Source organism: Amphiura filiformis, chromosome 6 (genome assembly GCF_039555335.1).
Source record: "Amphiura filiformis chromosome 6, Afil_fr2py, whole genome shotgun sequence".
NCBI classification, from domain to species: Eukaryota; Metazoa; Echinodermata; class Ophiuroidea; order Amphilepidida; family Amphiuridae; genus Amphiura; species Amphiura filiformis.
Genome location: NC_092633.1, coordinates 673424 through 697180, shown reverse-complemented (window position 1 = coordinate 697180; position 23757 = coordinate 673424). Strand labels below are relative to the sequence as shown.

Sequence of the window (23757 nt, the reverse complement as noted above, 5' to 3'; positions counted from 1 at the left end):
TATTTCTTCACTTACAACACAACTCAACCGTGTTAGTAGAACTTGGATAACCAATTTTAACTCACGCCTATGTATACTAAGTAATGCCAATGGCTGGAAATATATAGACAACAGCAACATTACACTTGACCATTTGAGTACTCAAGATAACTTGCATTTAAATAAACAAGGGACAGCCATTCTCGCTAGGAACTACATGAACTACTTGAATTTTCAAGCGTCACAAAGGACCGGACTATAAAATAAACAAAAACTGTGTTTCCACAAATAAGAGGAAGAACAATGACAGTGTGATAAAACCTAATTTAAATTTTGATGCTAATAGTGTTTTCAATGTTGATACTTCTTCAAATCCTGATTGTGCAATTTATCTGCAAATGCCAAGTAATTGTAATTCAAATGTGTTTAATAACCATGTTTCTCCAATATGTAATGAAAATAATAATATGTGCAATAATGATGTAAATAATTACAGTGACACAACTAACACAGTTAACAATGCCATCCATTCATCCCATCAACCATCTCATTGTAAAGTCTCAAGTGATAACAATACAATATGTGCTGAGTGTACTTGTAAGATAATCCCATCTCATCAAACCATTTCATGCATTCAATGTTCATTGGTGTTTCATAATAACTGTGTCACTGATTATGATAACAATGGCCCATATTGGTGTCAATCATGTTTCTATAGGACATGTTCAAATGAACTCCCCTTTTGTAATGAGCCGCTTATTGATCTCAAGTGTGTTCTCAATAAAGGTCTAAAATTGCTCATCTTAATGTACAAAGTTTAAGATATAAAGTAGATTACCTTAATATTCTTCTTCATGACAACAAAATAGATATTTTATGTGTAACTGAAACTTGGCTGACAGATGATATTGATGATGGTGAAGTCAAAATTAATGGTTATAACTTGTGTAGAATTGATAGAGTATACAATACCCATGGTGGCATTGTTTGTTATGTAAAGGATAGTTTGAATTATCGTGTAAATAGTGATTTAAATATTAATGATGTTGAAGCTCTTTGGTTAGAAATTTGTCTTCCCATACTAAACCAATTATTGTTGGTACTATTTATCGTGTTCCTGATGCCAAAGCCGACTATATTGATAAAATTGATGCTATGTTTCAAAATTGCTCTTCTAATTATGATGATGTTATTATTTTAGGTGACTTTAATCTTGATGTAGCTAAACCAGCTGATGCTAAAAAAGTCTCACGTGTTGCTAATCATTCTCAGCTCACTCAACTTATTCATGATTTTACTCGTGTCACTGATAAAAGTAAGACAATTATTGATCTTGCATTTGTGTCTAGACCTGAAATTATTTGTGCTTCTGGTATTCACAGTCTAGGAATTAGTGATCACAATCTTATCTTTGTTGTACGTAAAATTAAACAAATTAAGTCATCTCCTAAGATATGTAAATCTAGATCTTTCAAGCATTTTAATGAACATGAATTTGTAAATACAGTAAAAAATATAGATTGGAATATAATCAATAATTATACAAATGTAGATGAAGCTCTCCAAACATGGACAACACTGTTTAATGAAGCATGTAATACTCATGCTCCAATAAAAGAGAAGCGTGTGAAAACCTCTCAACCCGAGTGGATAACAAGTGAATTTTTATCTATTTGTAAAGATCGTGATTATTATTATGCAAAAGCACATAAAAGTAATGAACCTAATGACTGGCAGATGGCCAAAATGTATCGTAACAAAGCCAATAATTTACGCCTAAATCTCAAGAGGAAATTTTATTCTGATTCCATAGCTAATAATGTAAATAACTCTAAGAAATTATGGTCTACGATAAAGAAACTTTTACCATCTAAATCTTCATCAACTACCACTACTGTTAAAAATGATAATGGTTTTACATCTACTGTCAAAGAAACTGCTAGTGTATTTAATGATTATTTCACTTCAATAGGTTCCACGCTTGCAGAAAAATTTGATAATGTACATATTAACAATAATATCAAAGATTCTGATAGTTCTTTCAGCTTTAATTCTATTTCTTCAGATTTTGTTTATAAGCAAATTTGTGATATTCCTAACAACAAGTCAACTGGTATTGATGATATTAGTGTAAAACTTCTTAAACTTGCTGCACCGTATATATGTCATTCACTTTCTTATATTTGTAATCTTTCACTTTGTACATCTATGTTCCCAACAAATTGAAATTGGCCAAAGTTACTCCAATCTTTAAAGCTGGAGACAAATTAGATGTTGGGAACTATAGACCTATTTCTGTTTTGCCTCTTATCTCAAAAATTATTGAAAGATCTGTGCACAATCAACTTTATTCATACCTTACAATCTCTGGTATTCTATCAGATAATCAGTCTGGTTTTCGTACAAATCATTCTACTGCAACTACTCTTATTGATGTTGAAGATTATATATTGAAAAACATGGATAGTGGACGTGCTACTGGAGCAATTTTTCTTGACCTTAAAAAAGCATTTGATTGTGTAAATCATTCTCTCTTGATTGAGAAACTTTATTGTTATGGTGTTCGAGGTAATGTATTAGAGTGGTTCAAGTCGTACCTTAATAATAGAGCTCAAGCTGTAAATATAAATTCCACACTGTCTAACTTTAAAAACATCAATATTGGAATTCCTCAAGGATCTATACTTGGTCCACTTCTCTTTATTATTTTTGTAAATAGCTTACCTGATACTGTAAATTGTAAATGTACTATGTATGCTGATGATACCACACTTCTTTGTACTGCTAATGACCCTTCTACTCTTCAATCAGAACTCCAGACAAACTTCAATATTATTGCTGATTGGTTCAATAGTAACAATCTTACTTTAAATGCTAAGAAAACCAAGTTTATGGTCTTTGGTACTCGTCATATAGTAGAAAAGTTCAAAAATGTTCACATATATTATAATAATGATAACATTGAGCGTGTCGAAGAATTTAAGTACCTTGGTGTCACATTTGACCCTATCTTGTCTTGGTCAAATCATATTAATAAAATGTCTTCTTGTATTTCCAAACGTTGTGGTATTATCAGACGTATTAAATATTTTGTTCCAAAAGATACTCTCATCATGCTTGCTAATGCACTTGTCATGCCAAACTTCGATTATTGTAGCTCTGTTTGGTCAAATTGTTGTGCTGATCTTTCAAACACTCTTCAAATTCTGCATAACAGATTAGCTCGCATTATCCTATCTGCTGATATTAGAACACCTGTTAATGATATGATGAGTATCTTACAATGGAACAAACTAAATGATAGATGGTCTAACCAAATGTTGGTTCTAATATTCAAATGCCTTAAAGGTATGGCTCCAAGTTACATATCATCTCAATTTAATTTCATGTATAGCATGCATTCTAAAGGCACAAGGAGTCAAACCAACTTTAATCTCCACGAAGTGTCATGGAATATTAATGCAGGGAAAGGACTTTTAATTCACGTGCTGCTAAAATTTGGAACAGTCTTTCTGCTGATATTAAATGCAATTATGAATCCATGAGCCTCTCTCAATCTAAGCATAGGATTCATTCTTCATAATTTTGTTTATTCCATCTGCATCATAATCTATTTGTGTGCTCATATGTAATTTTTAAGTTGTATCGTAAAATAATTTATATTATTTACATGTATGTACAGTATTTATATGTAATTTTAAATTTGTTTTAACTTAAGAATGTTGTACTTTTTGATGCAGGGCCTCCTTGGAAATCAGTGTTTTAGCATTGAAGGGGCTACCCTGCCTAAAGAAAGAATAAATAAATAAATAAATAAGAAGTGGGTAAGTGCAATAGCTGCCATGTGTAATGAGTACAATATACTGTGTGTAATGTTCACAGGGCAGCTGTTGCACTTACCCACTTCTGGCACTGAGCAGTCGATATGTGATGTTTTGTTTACATATATTTTTTATTTATGAGCATTATGAACATGGCACTTTCCAAAATACAAAATACAAAAAGACACACAAAACAAATAAGACAATATAATATAACAATATAATAAAGCAAAGATATAATTCACCTGGGAATAAGTGAGTTTGTAGGAGATGCTTGAAAGCTGATGCAGAGTCTGCCTAGACCTGTGACATTAATTGGAAGCTCTGGGGCAGGCAACAATAAAAGTTCAATCCCTAGCTCTTTTGTGTGAGCGGACAGCACACCCAATTTTGAGAGAGAGCAAAAAGTGCTGACAGTATTAACTCTTGTACGGTAACTAATTTATCACTTAACTCTTTCACACAGAGCGGTTGGATTAAACTCTGGACCATCTCTGACCGAGTATGTACACCCTTCGCTAGCAGACTCAGCTTCACAGACATCCAAGGCTATGAGTGAATTTGGAGTAGCCTCTGAGGAGCTGTTGATGAGATTTGGCAAGAAGATTGTGGATAAGCAATTCCATCTGTGGAGATTAGCTGATGCTGCTATTGATATATATGGCATGGTGGCTACATTATCAAGGTAAATTATTGTGTGTAGAATTTCGTAATTACGCCCCTTTTAATTCTCCTGGCTATAGCCAAGATAGACATTGTGATAGTGTTCCTTCTGTGCAGTGGCGAGGTAAGCATTAGAATTTAGGGGGACGAGCATATTTTGTTCAAGTTTCTCTGGAACATGCGAGTGCAAATTCAGGCTAATTTAGCCCAAAATGAAGGTGAATTTTGCTATTTGATTGGCTTGTGCGCACCTTCTTTTAAGATTTTTAGGTAAAATTTAGTTGCGACATGTCCCCTTTGCCCCTTCTTCTGTCGCCTATGTGTCTGTGTATATGTATGCCTCTGTTCTGTGTATGTTTTTGTGTGTCTGTCTCTTAGTATAGATTATTAATCCAGTAGTTAAAAACAGTAAATTAATCGGAAAACTGGAACTAGATTTCCAACTCACTTTGCTATGTTTCGTATCATATCATCGATAGGCATCTGATTGATGGTGGTTGATACAACCACTGTAAAAAAAATCACTGAACACTTCTTCAATCCAAAAAATGCAGTCACTGGGGATTTGTGGATGGGACAGACATCGATGATGTGCTCCATCGTTTGAATATCACCACATTCATAGTTGGGCGATGATGTTGTGCCAATCTTGTGTAAGAAATGCTTTGTGCATCTGACTCCAGTCCTGGTCCCATTTAAATTCACCCAGGTCTTCCTTGGAAGGTCCCAGCCACTTGAATTAGAAGAGAGCTCTGTGATGAATGCTTTCAGGTTGGTGGATGAGGTATCCCATTCCGTAGCTCAGCACTCTGTTATCCAGGAGGAATGGCTGGAAGGAGGTAACTCCAGGAGCAGATCTGCAGCTTGCATTGCAAAGGAACAGCCCGCTTTTAATAAGAAAGGAGGAAACCGCTTCCAACTTTCACACGCATGTGAACCATCATTGCAAGGTCTCTTTCCTTCCATCTTTCACACAACCACCAATCAGATGCCTGATGAACTCCGATGGTAGCGGATGCAACATACCAGTTGCAATCTTGTTCCAGTTTCAGATTAATAGAGGCCGTCAGCGTGACGTCATATACCGCCATCTTGTGGGTACACGCTGCGACGGTCGTTCGATCTCCATGCGTTAACAGCAAAATTACCGCATCGACGCGATATAACAGCTGCGTGGAAAGCTGCAACCTGCGCGTAGTGTCCGATGCATGAACACGCAGATCGTTTGTACCCACAAGATGGCGAAAGGCTGACGGCCTCTATTGAAAATTTTATTTATTTGTTTGTCTGTTCAAGTTTCTGTAGGTTTCCCCTGTGTATTTCTCCTATCTTGCCAATTAGCCATCAGTATCCATTGGGGCACCAATGGCAAGGGGCTATTGCAATGGAAATTTATGCACCCACAACAGAAGACATGATCTTAGTGTTCCTAACAGGGAGTGTGAATTTCAAGTGGGATTACCTGAATAGGTGATTCCATTTGAAATCCTAACCCCCTATGTGGGAGATTAAGGTCATGTCTTCCATAGGGGGTGTATGGATATCAAATGGAATATCCCAAGTTAAAACATTTTTGTCTTATGGTGAAGAAATTGAACTGATGCATGCATATACAAAGTACAATTTCATGTAAAATATTGAATTTGTAAAATATTAAAGATATTTCTTCTTGTGTGTTTTTTCCCGCAGAGCCTCAAGATCACTCAATGATAATGTCCCTTCAGCGGAACATGAACGACACATGTGCACATTCTTTTGCAACGAGGCCTCCGTAAACGTTTCACGGAATCTTGCCGCCCTCAAATCCAACCTTGATAACTCAAACTATGCCAAAATGCAGGCCATCTCAAACAATGTGGTAGCAAAAGGAGAACATGTACAAGAACATCCATTAGGATTCTAGATGACGACTTGTCACCATAGCAATAAAATGACGTCCATTTTGAATGATGCACCATGGGGATTTTATTGAATTCTCTCTTGGTAAAACCATTTCTTTAACACTCAATAAGTTAAGGAGATTTTAAAAGTATTCCCATTTGTAACTTATTTGAAATGTTCACAATAACTTTTAAATTGCCTCTAAAAAACCTTTTTGTGGTGCATAATAATTATTGTGACTTCGGTAAGAAGAAACTAACCAAGTTTCCAGTGCATTAGTAAATGAAATTTTAGATAAAAACAACCTGGAAAAATAAGTATAACATGAATGACCCCACAGTGCATCATTCAAGTGAACTTCTGAAGATAAAGTGTATGTTTTTCATTATATGACCAATCATGTGTAAAAAAATAATATAATATACCCAATGTAAGTGAATTCTTTCAAACATTTCAAATGAAATATAATGATATCTTTGGCATGTTAGCAAAAAAATTGTTTAAATTAATTAACAGACATAATATTTATGACTAAGTATTACATACACTGTTTTCCGATTTCTGATATCACCAGTCCGACTTTAGGATCAAAATGAAAGCTTTGACCAAATTCTGAGCAGGGCATTCTTCTTTGAGTTTGTTTGTATCATTAATTGGTTTGTTTTGTGTGTGAGTAATTCATGTCTCATAGCCCATGGCAGTTTCAAAAAGGAATGCGGAATGAGTTTTTTTTTTAAAGATTTTTTTAAAACAAAATTATGAACTAAGATGTCATTTTCGAGTGTTCAAAAGTACACAGTATGAAATTCGGGTTGATTTACACAATTGATGTACAAACATCAATTGTTTTATACCTAAACAATGAGCGTATTGAATCAAGTAACTTTTCTTCCAAATTTGTCTCAAAATTTCATGATTTTACGGCAAAGAACTATAAAAAAAAAAACTTTTTTGAAAAGACAAAAATGAATTTGCCATTTCAGCTGACATGGCCGTGCTAAGAAAAACGAACGAGCACATGGGCTTTGAGACATAACATTTTTTTTATAGCCTAAGTGAAGAATTCAGATGCAAAGTGCAATATATGAAGCCAATGTAGAAATTTGTCGTCTGCATCACATACTGTCGTATCTCAAAAGGCTGCCTTGTGTGATTGATTTTATTTTTGTCATCTCATTGTGTGGAGATACACAGTAAAATTAACTTGAGGTATTATCACAATATTAAAATCTAGTATCAATTCATAAAAGGAAGAAGCATGCTCAAAATATAAAATAACAATATGAATATGATCAAGTTGTTCCAAGATAACAGAACGGTCCTCTTTGTGAAAACAAGAATTATACTGTCCATGCAAAGTGTGTTAGAGTGCAAAAATGTGATTTCTATATTTGCACCGTAACACCTCGCCTACAAGCATATACAGTGCTTATGATGAAAGCTAAATTAATCCAGGCGCCATCCATCGAAAAAAAAAATTACAACATATGGAGTTTGAGCTAATAAATTAGCGATACGAGCATATACGAACAAGTACTATTATAAGACCAATCTATTGTGTTGGCATATTTACGGCTGTCTCGTATTAATTTAGCTTTTATTGAAAACACTCTATATATACTTGTAGACTAGGTTTTATGGTATTATTGTTGCATCTGAATTCTTTGAAATAAATTCCAGTTGAAATCTGCCATACCCCTGTAAAAGACTTAAGAAATGTCTTTCACAGAGGGTGTATGTTTTCAAATGGTATTGGCTGGGGTTAATTATTTTGAAACCCATACTCCCCTTTTATATTTACTTAACTTATTATCTTCCACATCTGGAACAAAAATTTCAAATTGAAGTTGCCCAATTGTATATTTTACTTGAAACTCATATTCCCTCTGGAAGACTTAGCTTAATTTTCCACATGGGGAGTGTGTTTTTCATGTGGAAAAGCCCTTTGCAATAGCTTGAAATACAAACTTAACAAAATACAAGCTTTTTTATCATGATAAATATTTATTCCAAGATAGGCCTAATGAATTGATCATGTATATTTGAATACTTGTACAGTGTACTTTATGGAAAAGTATAAATATGTAAAAGGTTACAGTAATAGTATAATAATGACAAACAAAATTAAATTATAGGAAAATTACTAATTTTGTGTTCATCGTGGAACTCTCGGTACGCCAGCGACTTCGCGGGTAGCAACAGGAGAGCGTATGGTGCAACTGCAACATTCTCCGATCTGACCAATCGCGTTTGTGCAATAGCACATGTTCGCGTCTGCGTCCTACGCTGTATAGTATACGCCATGTGTGTGTGGTGGGAAAGTTCTATGATGAACATAAATTAAATAATTTTTCTATAGTATTGAACTAATGGAAAAATGATAACCAATGTAGGTGCTTGAATTAATAATTACGAGGTATTACTGGGACTTAGTTTCTTTGGCATCCGTCACATCCTTCACCTAGCAATATATTGACATGGGCATTTTACTATCAAATCAATTGGGATAGCTCAATAACGACATACTCAGGGATGGCTGGTTACCTTTGCAATGGTAAAATATACCACCCCTTAGGGTTTATCTTTCATGTAAGACTACATGCCTAGCCTATTGCCAAGACTTTGTTGTGTGATTATACACTTTTATTCTACGTCTTGATACTATTAGGCTAACTCTGAGTATACTTGCATAAAGGTAATACCACCTTAAACTAAAAAATGTACGGTTTCATTTCACTATAATGTTACCCGATATCACTTGGTGATCATTTGCATGATACAAGCAATGAATATCTTATTAGAGGTAGTTGGTTGATGAAATTTCATGGTAAGCCATAAAAAGTTGTTTGTTTGTCCTCCACCGCCCGCTCCTCAGATTAAGGCCTGACCAATATTTTTTTTTTTTTCAATTTTTTTTTTTTTTATAAAAATAAGTAAAATTCAATTTTTTTTTCAGATTTGGAGTATCTCTGGACCTAGCTAGAGCTAAATACTAAGATCTATCATGGTTGAATGTAAAAAAGCCCCCCAAAAACATTTTGTGTCTTCAATATGCAAAGTTATAACTTGTGTTCATGTCATAGTCTATTATTTTTAGTGACTTCAAAATACATTGGATTTAAAATCATTAAAAACTATGACATGAACACAAATTATAACTTTAACTGCATATTAAAGAAACAAAATGTTGGGGTGGTTTTTTTAAGTCACCATGAATGATTGTAGCATTTAGCTCTAGCTAGGTCCAGGAATACGCCAAATCCGAAAAAAAAAATTAAGAAAAAAAAAATCTGCCCGCCCGCACATTCTCTTTCAAAGCTGTGGAGGACAAACAAACAATTTTTTTTATGGCCTAAGCCATAAAAAGAGTATGGTAGCAGAATGATGCCAATGCTAATTAATATATAACGTAGATCTATAGGGGTTTCAAATAATCATTTGTTTTTTCAGTGATCAGGCTAATCAGTATTTTGAAGTGCTATGCATTTTAGTTTGCTATTTTACAATATTTTTTGTTCTGATGATTTAAAATTCTGAAATGTGTTTTAAAAACACTTGTTGGCTGATGTGGTGCTTATGATATACCTCGCTCAACAAAGTGTTTTTAATTTGCTGCATGTATTATTTATATATTTAAGTTTTATTTAACAAAATGAAAAGTTTGTAGCACATTCATGTATATAGACTGTGATATCAAATGGAACTTTTGCTTTGAAAAAAAAAGAACAATACAAGTAGAACAACAATTATTTTCACAATTTCAGTATCACCATAGCTTTTCTTTGCCAAAATGTGTGTTCTTTGTAGCTTGAAGTGAATTTCATTCCAGAGTGTGATGAAATTAAGGGAAAGTGGTTGTTGTGTCCGTATCAATGAGATAGAACCAAAGAGTACCAACTCCGCCATGTTGACTGTCGCTCATGGAGGGCAAATAGTGCATCTCCCAATGAGGTAGAACCAAAGAGTACCAACTCTGCCATGTTGAGTCACTCATGGAGGGCAAATAGTGACCTCGGGATAATTTTACTATGCATGTTGCAAACTTCAATTCAAAGTGTGCTGTCATTAACCGAATGCATAAACCTTTTTAACACTCGAGCATAAAGGCAGAAAGTATCCTCAAGTTTCAGGCTCTTGCCAAAAAACGATGGAGGTTCACTATTTGTCCTTCATGAGCAACAATTGGTGGTTTACACATAGCGTTGCAATTTTGAATCAGTACTCTGATTATAATCGCTTTGGTTTGTACAAGCAACCCAGTTCGGGGGGGGGGGGGGGGGATTTCGATAACATTTGTAATGCATTGAAAGTCTCAATGCTTTTCATGAGGCCATAGGCTTCAACATACAAATATCAAGAGCTATCTCAAGAACCATTGAACCAATAGTTAGCTTTCATGCTGATTCCAAATATGGTCTTGGAAATGTACAATTCTGAAATTATGAGAGAAAATTTGAAACTTGTCATCTGCAGCGGACACTTATGTAGAGAGGGTTCAACCGGCTAAAGGTCACAAACCAGTCATATAAATTTTCACATTTGATTTCTATGATAGAGTTATGATAGGTTTGTGACATGTAATGGGTTTAGGACTTGCCATGTGTCATAAATGTTGTGAAATGTAAATCATACAAAATCATGCACATGCCTCATAAGTCGCAATATGCGTACCAAACTTGTTGCCGTCACCACAAGGCTATACTTGCAGAATTATTTCGCTTAAGTTTCATAGTGAATACTAATTTGACAGATTTTGAAAGACAGTTGGGAGCTGATACCGAACAGCACAGGTGCAACACTAGAGAGCACACACACACACACACACACACGCACCCAACCCCCGTCCCTACATGCACACATACATATAAGTGTAACTTGAAGACCACTTGATACAATGTTTTATAAAATTGCAGAGGTAATCATGTGTGTCAAAAATCAAATTTACACATGTGAAATATACATGTGAATGTATGATATTTCATGAATTTTGAAGTTTTCAGAGAACCATCTACTTCAAATTCTTGGGGCAAAAATAAAATTTAAAATAATATTAGGATTTAAGAGATTGCACAACAATGCAAAATATAATGACATTCAATGCAAAAACCCAGCACATATCCTCATCCCAGTGCAGCAGTTATTGCAATTGGCTGTTATTAATGTAATCAAATGCTTGAATCAAATGCTAGTGGTCACCTTTGAAGTAAACACCCAAATACTGGTCGACCGGAACTGGTGCATTGGGAGTAAGTTTTTAAAGTTATTGTGCACTGTACTGTTTTAAAGTTTATTATACTCTGTACAAAAAAAGCTTTTTTACTGCAGTAATGACGAAAATAGAGACCGAAACCTGGTTATTTCTCTCTTTCTGTAGTTATTTAATGTAGATTGTAAAATAGAAAACAAGATTTCAGATTGCTTGTTTGCATGGCAACCATTTTGGGCTTTTTTTGTCAACAGTAAGAATGTGTTTGATTTAAACAACCCCAACTGAAAATTCATGTCTTTCTTGAACGTACACATGTTAATTAGATTATTGTATTATTCTGATAAAACATGGAACGAGCATAGGTTGTATCAAAATGATAGGTACCCATTGGTTTTGGTGTTTATTGAAAAGCCTGCTTCCTCCAAATGCTAACATAGGATCCTCTTGGAATGGCTAGAATTTATAGGTTATAACCTTTGATCACATTAATCTAACAAAAATTGGTGGATCTTATTTTGCAGTTTGATGATACAGTCAGTCCATAATCACTGAAAACTGATGGGTACCAATCATTTTGATACAGCTTGTACTATTATGATGAAACATTATATTTTGTGGATTTAATAACATTGAAAATAAACAAAGGTATTAACAAAGTATTTATTTTTGTAGGTAAATTCTGATTCCATTGAGTAAATTTTGAGTTGTACATAATAATTTTGACATCCAAAATGACTGCTGTGCAACACACAATCAGTATAAGTTGTTATTGTAGATATCCGTTCTTGGAGGTATAGTATCACACATCCTGGGGCACAGTGTATTTTACCCATATAAAAAATAATTCCGTACCGTGCATGCACAGATCACTGACAGTGACGCACTCAACCAATCAGCATTTGGAAAATCGTTAACCCAATGACGTCATCACTGCATTTTCATTGATAAAATTCAGAATCGTTCAAAAACACTTAAAAAATTTTTTAAGTATGAATGTCATTGTCTATCTCAAATTTACATCGTGTATTATCGTAGCGTTGAATGCGCTGAAGCTTGTGAGGCGGGTCCGTTGCATATTTGGCGGTTCTGTTGTTTTTTGTGACATTAAAAATGCATCTTTCGCATGGCCGCTGTGTGTGTGAGTGAACGGGGGTCAGCTATGCACGCGTGGATTCTGTTGATCATGCAGTACTGCTGATTGTGTGTACCAATCGTAGCAGGGTCTAAAAATATACAACAAAGTCAATGTTTATTCTCAAATACGTTATGGTGTAAATATAAGCATTTGAATAATTTAATAATAATTTGAACCTGAAAAATAAATGAACATGAAAGTTCATGGGTGATTTTTTAACATATTTGTCTGTTGTATAAATACAAGGTGTATCAAAATGATTGGTACTGTCAGTTTTCAGTGATTATGGACAGGACTGCCACATCACAATGCAACATCGGATGCACCTAATTTGCAAACAAATAATGTGAACGATTATAAACTACAAATTGAGGCCAATTTACTGTGATCCAACGTTGCATTTGGAAGCAGCATGCTTGTCAATAAACATGAAAATTGATGGGTACCAATCATTTTGATACAGCCTGTATGGGTGCTGCAGCTTTGGAGCTAAGGCAATATGGCGCATTACTTTGAAGTTGGTAATGGGTAAATTACACTGTGTGGGGGGACTTAGACCAGGTCACTTTTCAAGTTTTATTGCTTCTCTACATCAATGTTACATCATTCAATATAAAAGATAAGTAGAACTCAAATAACATCCTAACATCTTGATTTTTCATGAATATATTCAGCCCCTTCCCTCACTGGCTATGACTTGGATCTAGTCAGAAGTATCACCAATTTAATAGCTAATGCCAGGGGTGGGGTGTAAGCCTATTTCCAATTTGACAGAGATAAACAGTACACCAGAAGCGCCATAATCTAATTATACCGTGTTTAAAATCATAGTATTTTTAAGGATGAATTGCAGGCTCTTGCCACATTTTGCAAATCAAATTAAAATTACCTGCATGTTGAGTTTTCTGTACATTTTTGGAGAGAAAAATTACTGCTTCCTTGAGTATGCTTCTATAGTATTGGAAAGCATGATTGGTGGCAGACGGTCTTTCTTCCCATGCGATAACATTTCAATGCAATGATAATGTAGTTTAGTAGCTTAATATAGCCATATGTAGATACTTTTAGCATGCATCCCATATCTTTTTAACCAGAAGTTATAATTATAAGATTCTGTTGTGACATCGCATAAATGGATTTGCTCTTAGAATGTTCCTAAATTAATATCAAACATGATGACCTGTGGCAAAATAATTATAAAAAAATCATATTAGCTGCAAGTAACACGGTGGTCCAAATTAGGTACACTAAATATGACAGGCCTTTTAAAGCTGTTAAGGGGTACTACACCCCTGTGGTAAATTTGTGACTATTTTTGTATTTTTCTCCAAAAATAATAACACACTGGTAACAAAAGTTATGTATATTATTGGGGCAAGGAATTCAATTACTACACTGAAATTTCAGTGACTCGAGACAAGCGGTTCGTTATTTATGATAAGAAATGAGGTACATCCTATCGGTACCTTATTTCTTATCATAAATAACTAACCGCTTGTCTTGGGTCACTGAAATTCCAGTGTAGTAATTGGATTCCTTGCCCCAATAATATACATAAATTTTGTTACCACTGTGTTATTAGTTTTTGAGAAATATGCAAAAATAGACACAAATTTATCGAGGGGTGTAGTACCCCCTTAAATTTCAAGTTCTGTTTTATTAACCATAACCAATCATGAAATCATAATGAATCATGACTATTTTGGCAATTGCAGGTTGAGGATACCCCTATATATAATTTTTTTAATGTCAAGCATAGGGCCTTATCTAGGCATTAACAACTGAAATCTAGGAGATAACTTTGATGAAACTTAAGCCAGGCACAGCTGACTAGTGAAGGGGGTCGTTGTAGATACCTGGTCGGAGTATTTTTTTTTTTACAGGACAGGCAAGTGTAGTCGACAGTCTGGCTTATTACCCTGATCGGAACTGACTGTAACAAGATCTTTTATCATGGCCTGATCAGAACTTGACTGTAACAAGATCTTTTTTCATGGCCTGATCAGAACTGACTGTAACAAGATCTTTTATCATGGGTCATTACCTGCCATTACCAGATGAGGCACAGGGAGAGCGGATAAGATTTTTTTGTCCTGCAGGGAATTGAACCCACAATCTCTCACACCAAAGGCAAAGACCTTAATGTGGCACGCTGCTCCCAAAAGATATTGAATAGCAACTGAGATAGCACATTGTGATGCATTGTTTCCTCTACTGGTACTGCAGTACAGGCCTTGCCGTCTAGATTTAAAGGTGAATGGTCAATCACTCGCTAGCATGATGCTAGGCGAGTGGTCAAATCACTCTCTAGTGGTCGAATCACTCGCTAGGTCTGAAAGATCATTCATATTAATTAATATGAAACAATTACACACTGTTCACACTCTCATGAAGGCTAATTTATTACGATAGATCGATGCATTCATGGAAGTCTTGACTTGAATGTAAATTGATATTGGATTCAATTTCGAGCGATTCGCAGCGAGCAATATTTAGTGTCTTTGGCGAGTGGTAAATCGCTCGCTAGAAATTGAGTTTGGGCGAGCGGTGGCGAGCGAGAGCGATCGCTCGCCTCAAACGGCAAGGCCTGCAGTAGCTGGCACTTTTTTGTTCTGATCGATGTGCACGCCATGTTCATTGTGCAAAAAGAACTGATTCACCCCAGGATCATGCGATGCTACCCGGTTCTGTCTGCACTTTTTAGTGAATGACGTATTGATGCTTCATAGCTTTTCGTGTCTGATTCAATCAGATCTCCACCTCTGTGTTAACCATTTGAATGCAAAACAGATTTTGGTATTAGAAAAATAGGAACATGAATAGATTGGACCACACCTCTTAAATAGTCTATTATGCTTACGGTTAGTTTTATGCATATCTTGTTTTAATAATAAAAAGAGGGACATATCTGGAATAACTGAAATAGTTATTAAATTTTGCCTATAAATAGTAGTATAACTTATCATGAAAGTATCAGCTGAAATAAAGAAAAAAATGCATAATTTAATATACAAGCATGTTTAACAATATCTGCAGAGTTGGAGTAGATGGTTCAATGAGTTCCTACAAAGATGAAATAAACAAGTTCAAAAATAGCACACAGCACCCTTAACACCCACACCCCATACTCCCCCACCCCGACACAAACATGCACCCCCACATCCACCCTGCCTAGACACCTCTACATTACATTGTGGAGACATAAAAACAAACAATTAGGCTACCTTTAGACCTTAATAGGAATGGTTGCAAGTTTGTATTTTCTTCAAATTTGCATAATGAGTTTGAGTTTCGAGATAAAAATATTTTTATTGATGGTTTGAGCATGCATACTGTATGCATACCGTAAAACCTCGTCTACAAGCATATAGAATGCTTCTGATGAAAGCTACATTAATCCAGGTGCCATTATAGAGTTTGAGCAAATAAATTACAGATCCAAGCACATACAAACAAGTATTATTTTAAGACCAATCTATTGTATTGGCATATACGCTTGTTTCGAATTAATTTAGCCTTCATAAAAAACACTATATTATGCTTGTAGACAAGGTTTGAAGGTATAATTAAAATGTGTTTTTGCATATTTTTGAATAAAATACCATATACTATAATTGGCATAATTATCAGGATGAAACTTATATCTTGCATTGATGGTTAATGCCAATGGTTGGGGAAGTTTGTAATCAAAGTATTAAAACAATCATTTCAAAGTTTGTGATGAATTCATTTGTAAATAAATATGATCATGATAACCGGAGTGTTTTTTGTCTTCATTTTTGCTAATATTGTGCTAATACAGGTGACGTTGTCATTGCAAGCATATCACGTTATTGACACCCGCCATGTTGAAACCATCTCTTGTTTGTATCATGTTCATTGGCCTAATAGCAGAGCCACAACTTTTTCGGTTGGGGGGGGGCAAAGAAACTTTGAGAAAAATGGTCAAATATGGGCTAAACATACAAAAAAGGCATATGCAGGAGGCAGTTGCCCACTTGTTCCCCGCCTATGTATGCATCCAATTGAACATAGGTCATCGGGAACTATATTTTAAAGAAGCCTGTAGCCGCTGTTAATTAAAAAAATGGAAGGATATTTGGCTTAGCGGGAGTAATCCATGAAGGGGGCACCGGCACAGATTGAGGGGGAACTGCAAACTAAGGATTACCATTAGATATGCAATTTCAAACTAAGGATTACCATTAGATATTCACTTCCCAAACTAAGGATTACCGTTAGATATTCACTTCCCAAACAAAGGATTGTCATTAGATATACACTTCCCAAACTAAGGATTACCATTAGGTATTCACTTCCCAAACTAAGGATTGCCATTAGATATTCACTTCCCAAACTAAGGATTACCATTAGATATTCACTTCCCAAACTAAGGATTGCCATTAGATATTCACTTCCCAAATGTTCATTGGCCTAATAGCAGAGCCACGACTTATTCGGGGAAACTTTGAGAAAAATTGTCAAATATAGGCTAAACGTACAAAAAAGGCATATGCAGGAGGCAGTTGCCCACTTGTTCCCCGCCTATGTATGCATCCAATTGAACATGTGTCATCGGCAACTACATTTTAAAGAAGCTTGTAGCCGCTGTTAATTTGAAAAATGGGAGGATATTTGGCTTAGCGGGAGTAATCCAGGAAGGGGGCACTGGCACATATTGAGGGGGAACTGCAAACTAAGGATACACTTCCCAAACCAGGATTAATGGAAATCCTTAGATTGGAAAGTGGATATCTAATGGCAATCCTTAGTTTGGAAAGTGATATCTAATGGCAATCCTTAGTTTGGGAAGTGAATATCTAATGGTAATCCTTAGTTTGGGAAGTGAATATCTACTAGCAACCCTTAGTTTGGGAAGTGAATGTCTAATGGTAATCCTTAGATTGGAAAGTGAATATCTAATGGTGATTCTTAGATTGGAAAGTTTTGATTTGGAAAATGTATATCTAATGGTAATCCTTAGTTTGGAAAGTGTATATCTAATGGCAATCCTAATTCTTTGGGAAGTGAATATCTAATGGCAATCCTTAGTTTGGGAAGTGAATATCTCATGGCAATCCTTAGTTTGGGAAGTGAATATCTAATGGCAATCCTAAGTTTGGGATGTGAATATCTAATGGTAATCCTTAGTTTGGGAAGTGAATATCTACTAGCAACCCTTAGTTTGGGAAGTGAATATCTAATGGTAATCCTTAGATTGGAAAGTGAATATCTAATGGTGATTCTTAGATTGGAAAGTTTTGATTTGGAAAATGTATATCTAATGGTAATCCTTAGTTTGGAAAGTGTATATCTAATGGCAATCCTAATTCTTTGGGAAGTGAATATCTAATGGCAATCCTTAGTTTGGGAAGTGAATATCTCATGGCAATCCTTAGTTTGGGAAGTGAATATCTAATGGCAATCCTAAGTTTGGGATGTGAATATCTAATGGTAATCCTTAGTTTGGGAAGTGAATATCTAATAGTAATCCTTAGTTTGGAAAGTATATAATCTAATTTCAATCCTAATAGCCTACTTTGGGGAGTGAATCTAAATAGCAATCCTAGTTTGGAAAGTGATATCTAATGGCAATCCTTAGTTTGGGAAGTGAATATCTAATGGTAATCCTTAGTTTGGGAAGTGAATATCTAATGGTAATCCTTAGTTTGTGCTAAACTAAGGATTACCATTAGATATTCACTTCCCAAACTAAGGATTACCATTAGATATTCACATCCCAAACTTAGGATTGCCATTAGATATTCACTTCCCAAACTAAGGATTGCCATGAGATATTCACTTCCCAAACTAAGGATTGCCATTAGATATTCACTTTTCAATCTAAGGATTACCATTAGATATACACTTCCCAAACTAAGGATTGCCATTAGATATACATTTTCCAAATCAAAACTTTCCAATCTAAGAATCACCATTAGATATTCACTTTCCAATCTAAGGATTACCATTAGATATTCACTTCCCAAACTAAGGATTGCCATTAGATATCACTTTCCAAACTAAGGATTGCCATTAGATATTCACTTTCCAATCTAAGGATTACCATTAGATATTCACTTCCCAAACTAAGGATTGCCATTAGATATTCACTTCCCAAAGAATTATAATTGCCATTAGATATACACTTTCCAAACTAAGTATTACCATTAGGTATTCACTTCCCAAACTAAGGATTACCATTAGATATTCACTTCCCAAACTAAGGATTACCATTAGATATTGACGTCCCAAACTAAGGATTACCATAGATATACATTTTCCAAATTAAGGATTACCATTAGGTATACACTTTGCAAACTAAGGATTACCATTAGGTATTCACTTCCCTAATTAAGGATTAGCATTAGGTATTCACTTCCCAAACTAAGGATTGCCATTAGGTATACACTTCCCAGACTGAGGATTACCATTAGATATTCAATCACTTCCCAAGCTAAGGATTACCATATCAGATATTCACTTTCCAATCTAAGGAATGCCATTAGATATTCACTTTTCAATCTAAGGATTACCATTAGATATACACTTCCCAAACTAAGGATTGCCATTAGATATACATTTTCCAAATCAAAACTTTCCAATCTAAGAATCACCATTAGATATTCACTTTCCAATCTAAGGATTACCATTAGATATTCACTTCCCAAACTAAGGATTGCCAGTAGATATTCACTTCCCATACTAAGGATTACCATTAGATATTCACTTCCCAAACTAAGGATTGCCATTAGATATCACTTTCCAATCTAAGGATTGCCATTAGATATTCACTTTCCAATCTAAGGATTACCATTAGATATTCACTTCCCAAACTAAGGATTGCCATTAGATATTCACTTCCCAAACTAAGGATTGCCATTAGATATCACTTTCAATCTAAGGATTGCCATTAGATATTCACTTTCAATCTAGGATTGCCATTAGATATACATTTTCCAAATCAAAACTTTAATTAATCCTTAATTTGGGAAGTGAATATCTAATGACAATCCTTTGTTTGGGAAGTGAATATCTAACGGTAATCCTTACTTTGGGAAGTGAATATCTATGGTAATCCTTAGTTTGGGAAGTGAATATCTAGTGGTAATCCTTGGGAAGTGAATATCTAATGGTAATTTAATGGTAATATCTAATGGCAGTCCTTTGTTTGGGAAGTGGATATCTAATGGTAATGCTTAATTTGAAAAATGAATATCTAATCCTTAGATTGGAAAGTGTATATCTAATGGTGATCCTTAGTTTGGGAAGTGAATATCTAATGAAAATCCTTGGTTTGGAAATTGAATATTTAACGGTAATCCTTAGTTTGGAAAGTGGTAATCTTTTTTTTGGAAAGTGTAGGCCTAGGCCTATATCTAATGGAAATCCTTTTTTGGAAAGTGTAAGTCTAAAGGTGATAAAAAGTTTCAGACACTGAGGGATTGGATCAAGTTGATGTAGGTGACTAGCTATTCAGTCAAAATTAAATTTTCTATGTGGAAAAAAATCGACCCCACTGTTAGATTTTCTATGCGGAAAGAAAATTAGCCACTATTAGGGGTAGGCCCTAAGTTTAAGTTAGGACAAATATGCCATCAACTTCAGAAAAAAAATCATTATTTTCAAAACATAGGAAAAAGGTCGATGGTAGGCCTTCACACCCTTTTTCAATCAAGGTGCTTCATATGAGGGCAGTCTTTCGGATGCAAAATACTGCACCAAGCAGGCACCTGAGGTCAGGCCTTGAATAGCAACTGACAGGGGGAACTTTATAAATCCTCTTTAAAATACCTAGTCTTTTGCCGAAATATGATTGTGAATTTTATGAAATAAATTTAGTAGAACAAAGAAGCACAATTATTTAATTAGATTCTGAAAAAATCCAATCTCTCTGTGATTCATAGAGCCGTGGAACATGACAGGTACCAGTACGAACGAGACCAGATAGGGCTGTTTCAATAATCGACCTCCCTCCCCTTGTTAGTATGCCCCCCCTGTGAACTATACGCCATGCAGCAGCGGTGCTGCACAGTGCATGTGCCTGTGCGGGTAATTTATATTAAATGCATAGACCCTGGACAGTATAAATATTTTAAGGGTGATATCAGAATTTTTTTTTGGATTAAAAAATATTATCCTGTTCTGCCAAGCTAAATCCTAATTTTATAAGTTTCAATTTTTAACACCAAAACACGCTTTATAAGGGTAACATTGCAATCAAGCCTAAAGACTAAGGCTAAAGGCAGGTTGCATTATATTTTTCTATTTTTTGGAAAAACATTTTTTAATAATCTCTTTTCAGTTATCTAAATAAACACAAAAATTATGGACAAATGAAGATTTTGAGTGATTTTATTAGACCAATAGGCCTACTTTTTAATAATTATTTTGTGACTGCAATTGTATGCATGCAAAATTGTATGTTTTCCCTCAAATTGCAAAAATATCTTACTCTTATTGACAGTTAGGCGGTTAGGCCAAATAAAAAGAATAATTTGTCGGGGTCCGGCATCCACCATCCACCTAGACCAACTTTCTGGCATCTGTCCAAGTTTTTTATTTTTCATTTATGATTTTCATATTACTAATATAATAATTTAATAGGGCCTACTTTAAAAAAATTGTTAATGCTGATAAACAAGTTTATTAGTGAGCGCATCGAGCATGAATCACTTGCAAGTCAGTTTTTGTGGAATTCTTAAAGCCATAATGTACGATCTTATAATATGAAATTGGTTAATTTTTTTCAAACCTGATTTTTTTGCATATTTGTAATGTTTACACATGTCCCAAATTGCACGGAATCGACCAAATTTGTTGTCTTTGTAGGTCAACAGAACAAAGTTCGACATAGTCAGTATCATAATTTAAAAATTATGATAATATGTCCTCCCATAGAACTGCAAAATAACCAGCAGTGGGGTTTCTTTCACGTTATACCTTGTTATTTCAACTTAACATGGACAGCAACCCTTCCCGGCAGTTATTACTAATATTATTTCAACATTTTGAATAAAGAATAACAAAATTAAAATTTGACGGAAATCGTACATTAAGGCTTTAAAGGGCCACGTGTCTACCCTACCCCTCATTTATATTGTCAATTTATCAATAACAATGCCGGGAATGCCCCCTCCCGGCACAAAAACTTGTGAAACAAATTTTTCATTTTAGGATAGTGGCCTTTTAATAGTACTAGCTAGGCCTAGGCCTACTTCCCATTTGGCAAAACATGATAATATTTATTCTAATCCAAAACAAAAAGCTGTAGCTAGGCCTATTGCGATTTTTAAAAAAATCTTAAATCCCCCCCCCCCCGAATCAGACAGCGCCGGCAACATTCAGCGAGGCCGAGGACCTTTTATCAGCCGCGAGCCGGTCATGTAAATTTGGGGAGGGAGTTGACGAAATAGAACAGCCATATCAGACACCGTACAAAGTCGAGGGTGGACCCTGACTCCTTGATGTTCAATGGGAATATTTAGTTCCTGGTATAAAATGTTGTAATTTCTGCCCAAAGCAGCGTACAAGGAGCGTCTATATTTAGGATCTGCTTGATATAAATACAAGGTAAGGGCACAAAGCTGAATGGTTGCTAGAAGAAGTACAGAAACATGTTTAAAAGGTCGATGTTTGTTTCGAGTCCGCTTGTAATTTTAGTCATGGTGGCCGCCATGTTTGTTCAGATTCAACTTCCGGCACTTTTGTCAATAGAGAATGGTTGGGAATCTCCCCTCACTTTTCAATAAAATTAATTATTTTAAGCTCAGAATGTCGATTGCAGATATCCCAGGCCACCAGGCAGGTAAAATTCGTTTGTTAAATGTAGTTTCTGGAGCTTCCAAGTCGTCGATTATAAGCTTATCACCCATGATGAACTTGATGATCACTGCTGCAGCATTTATTTACATGTAAAACACATTGAACATGATGTTAATATTACTGACTGGTGCAGGGTGACAAAATATCAATTAATGCAATACAATCATCATGATCATGACAATACATATTACAATTAAGTCATCAATACAACAAAATACAATTGTTATTGTAAGCTTACAAAAAAAAATACAACAACCATAATTTTGATTATCAAGATTATACATCATGTATCATGTATGTACAGTACCGGTACTTAATTTTGTTGTACAACAAGCATCTTGACCCTTTGAAATGCAGTGAATCATCACAAATATATTGTGCATGATGGCATATCATGTATCTCTTGAAATGACCTGATTCTTGCTGCCTGCCAACGGTGGCACACATTTCGTAAGTTTTAAAATGACCAGTCTACATTTGTTTGCAAATTGCAAGGTCCTTTTATACATGGATCGAATCCATGGGTTCCTACAGTCACCCATGGATGGAAAACAGGGCCGATCTGAGGGCTGATGTCGACACACATCATACATCATGTATGTACATGTATGGTACTTATTTATTTTGTTGTACAACAACCTTCTTGACCCTTTGAAATGCAGTCTCCCAGGGGTCGGTCTTGGGACCGTGTCTGTTTTTATAATCAATGACATAGCGGAGCAGCTAACATCAACAACTCGCCTCTTCGCTGACGACACAATGATTTATATGGCTGTCAAAAGTGACAAGTATGCCCAACTTCTGCAGGCAGATCTTGATAAGTTAACAGTTTGGGAAGAGAAACTTGTGGAAAATGCAGTTCCATCCAGACAAGTGTCAAGTCATCACCATCTCGCGTAAGAAGAATCCTGTTATGAACAACTTCACCATGCATGGTCATCAATTAGAACATATGTCAACTACATCAAATATCTCGGTCTTACTGTATCTCATGATCTCCGCTGGGATAAGCATGTTGATCGTGTGGTGGCTAAGGCAAACAACACCCTGAATTTCCTTCGTCGCAATTTGAATGTCAATAACCCCAAAGTCAAAGCCCAAGCCTTCAAGTCGCTAGTCCGTCCGCAGCTAGAGTATAGTTGCTCTGTCTGGGACCCTCATACTGATCATCTCACCAAAAAACTTAAGATGGTCCAGCGACGTGCAGCAAGATTTACATTTTAAAACAAATATCGTCGCACCGA

The 23757-nt window shown here is 35.3% G+C and overlaps 3 protein-coding genes across 7 annotated transcripts in view; 2 read left to right on the top strand and 1 right to left on the bottom strand.

Annotated features, from left to right (window-relative positions):
- LOC140154787 (very long-chain specific acyl-CoA dehydrogenase, mitochondrial-like) overlaps positions 1 to 12209 on the top strand; it is a 33188-nt gene extending 20979 nt beyond the window's left edge. Inside the window, exons 14-15 of the mRNA XM_072177358.1 lie at positions 4267 to 4485; positions 6153 to 12209. Coding sequence (XP_072033459.1) covers positions 4267 to 4485; positions 6153 to 6366 — 433 coding nt within the window. The 3' untranslated portion in view covers positions 6367 to 12209. The remainder of the gene's footprint in view (positions 1 to 4266; positions 4486 to 6152) is intronic.
- Positions 1 to 23757, bottom strand: part of LOC140154790 (density-regulated protein-like) — a 260777-nt gene that overhangs the window by 58935 nt on the left and 178085 nt on the right. The gene's annotated exons all lie outside the window — the stretch shown is intronic.
- LOC140154786 (rho guanine nucleotide exchange factor 7-like) overlaps positions 22122 to 23757 on the top strand; it is a 54043-nt gene continuing 52407 nt past the window's right edge. For all 5 annotated transcript variants that reach the window (XM_072177354.1, XM_072177353.1, XM_072177357.1 and 2 more), the window contains exon 1: positions 22122 to 22261. The gene's annotated coding sequence lies outside the window, so the exon portion shown is untranslated. The remainder of the gene's footprint in view (positions 22262 to 23757) is intronic.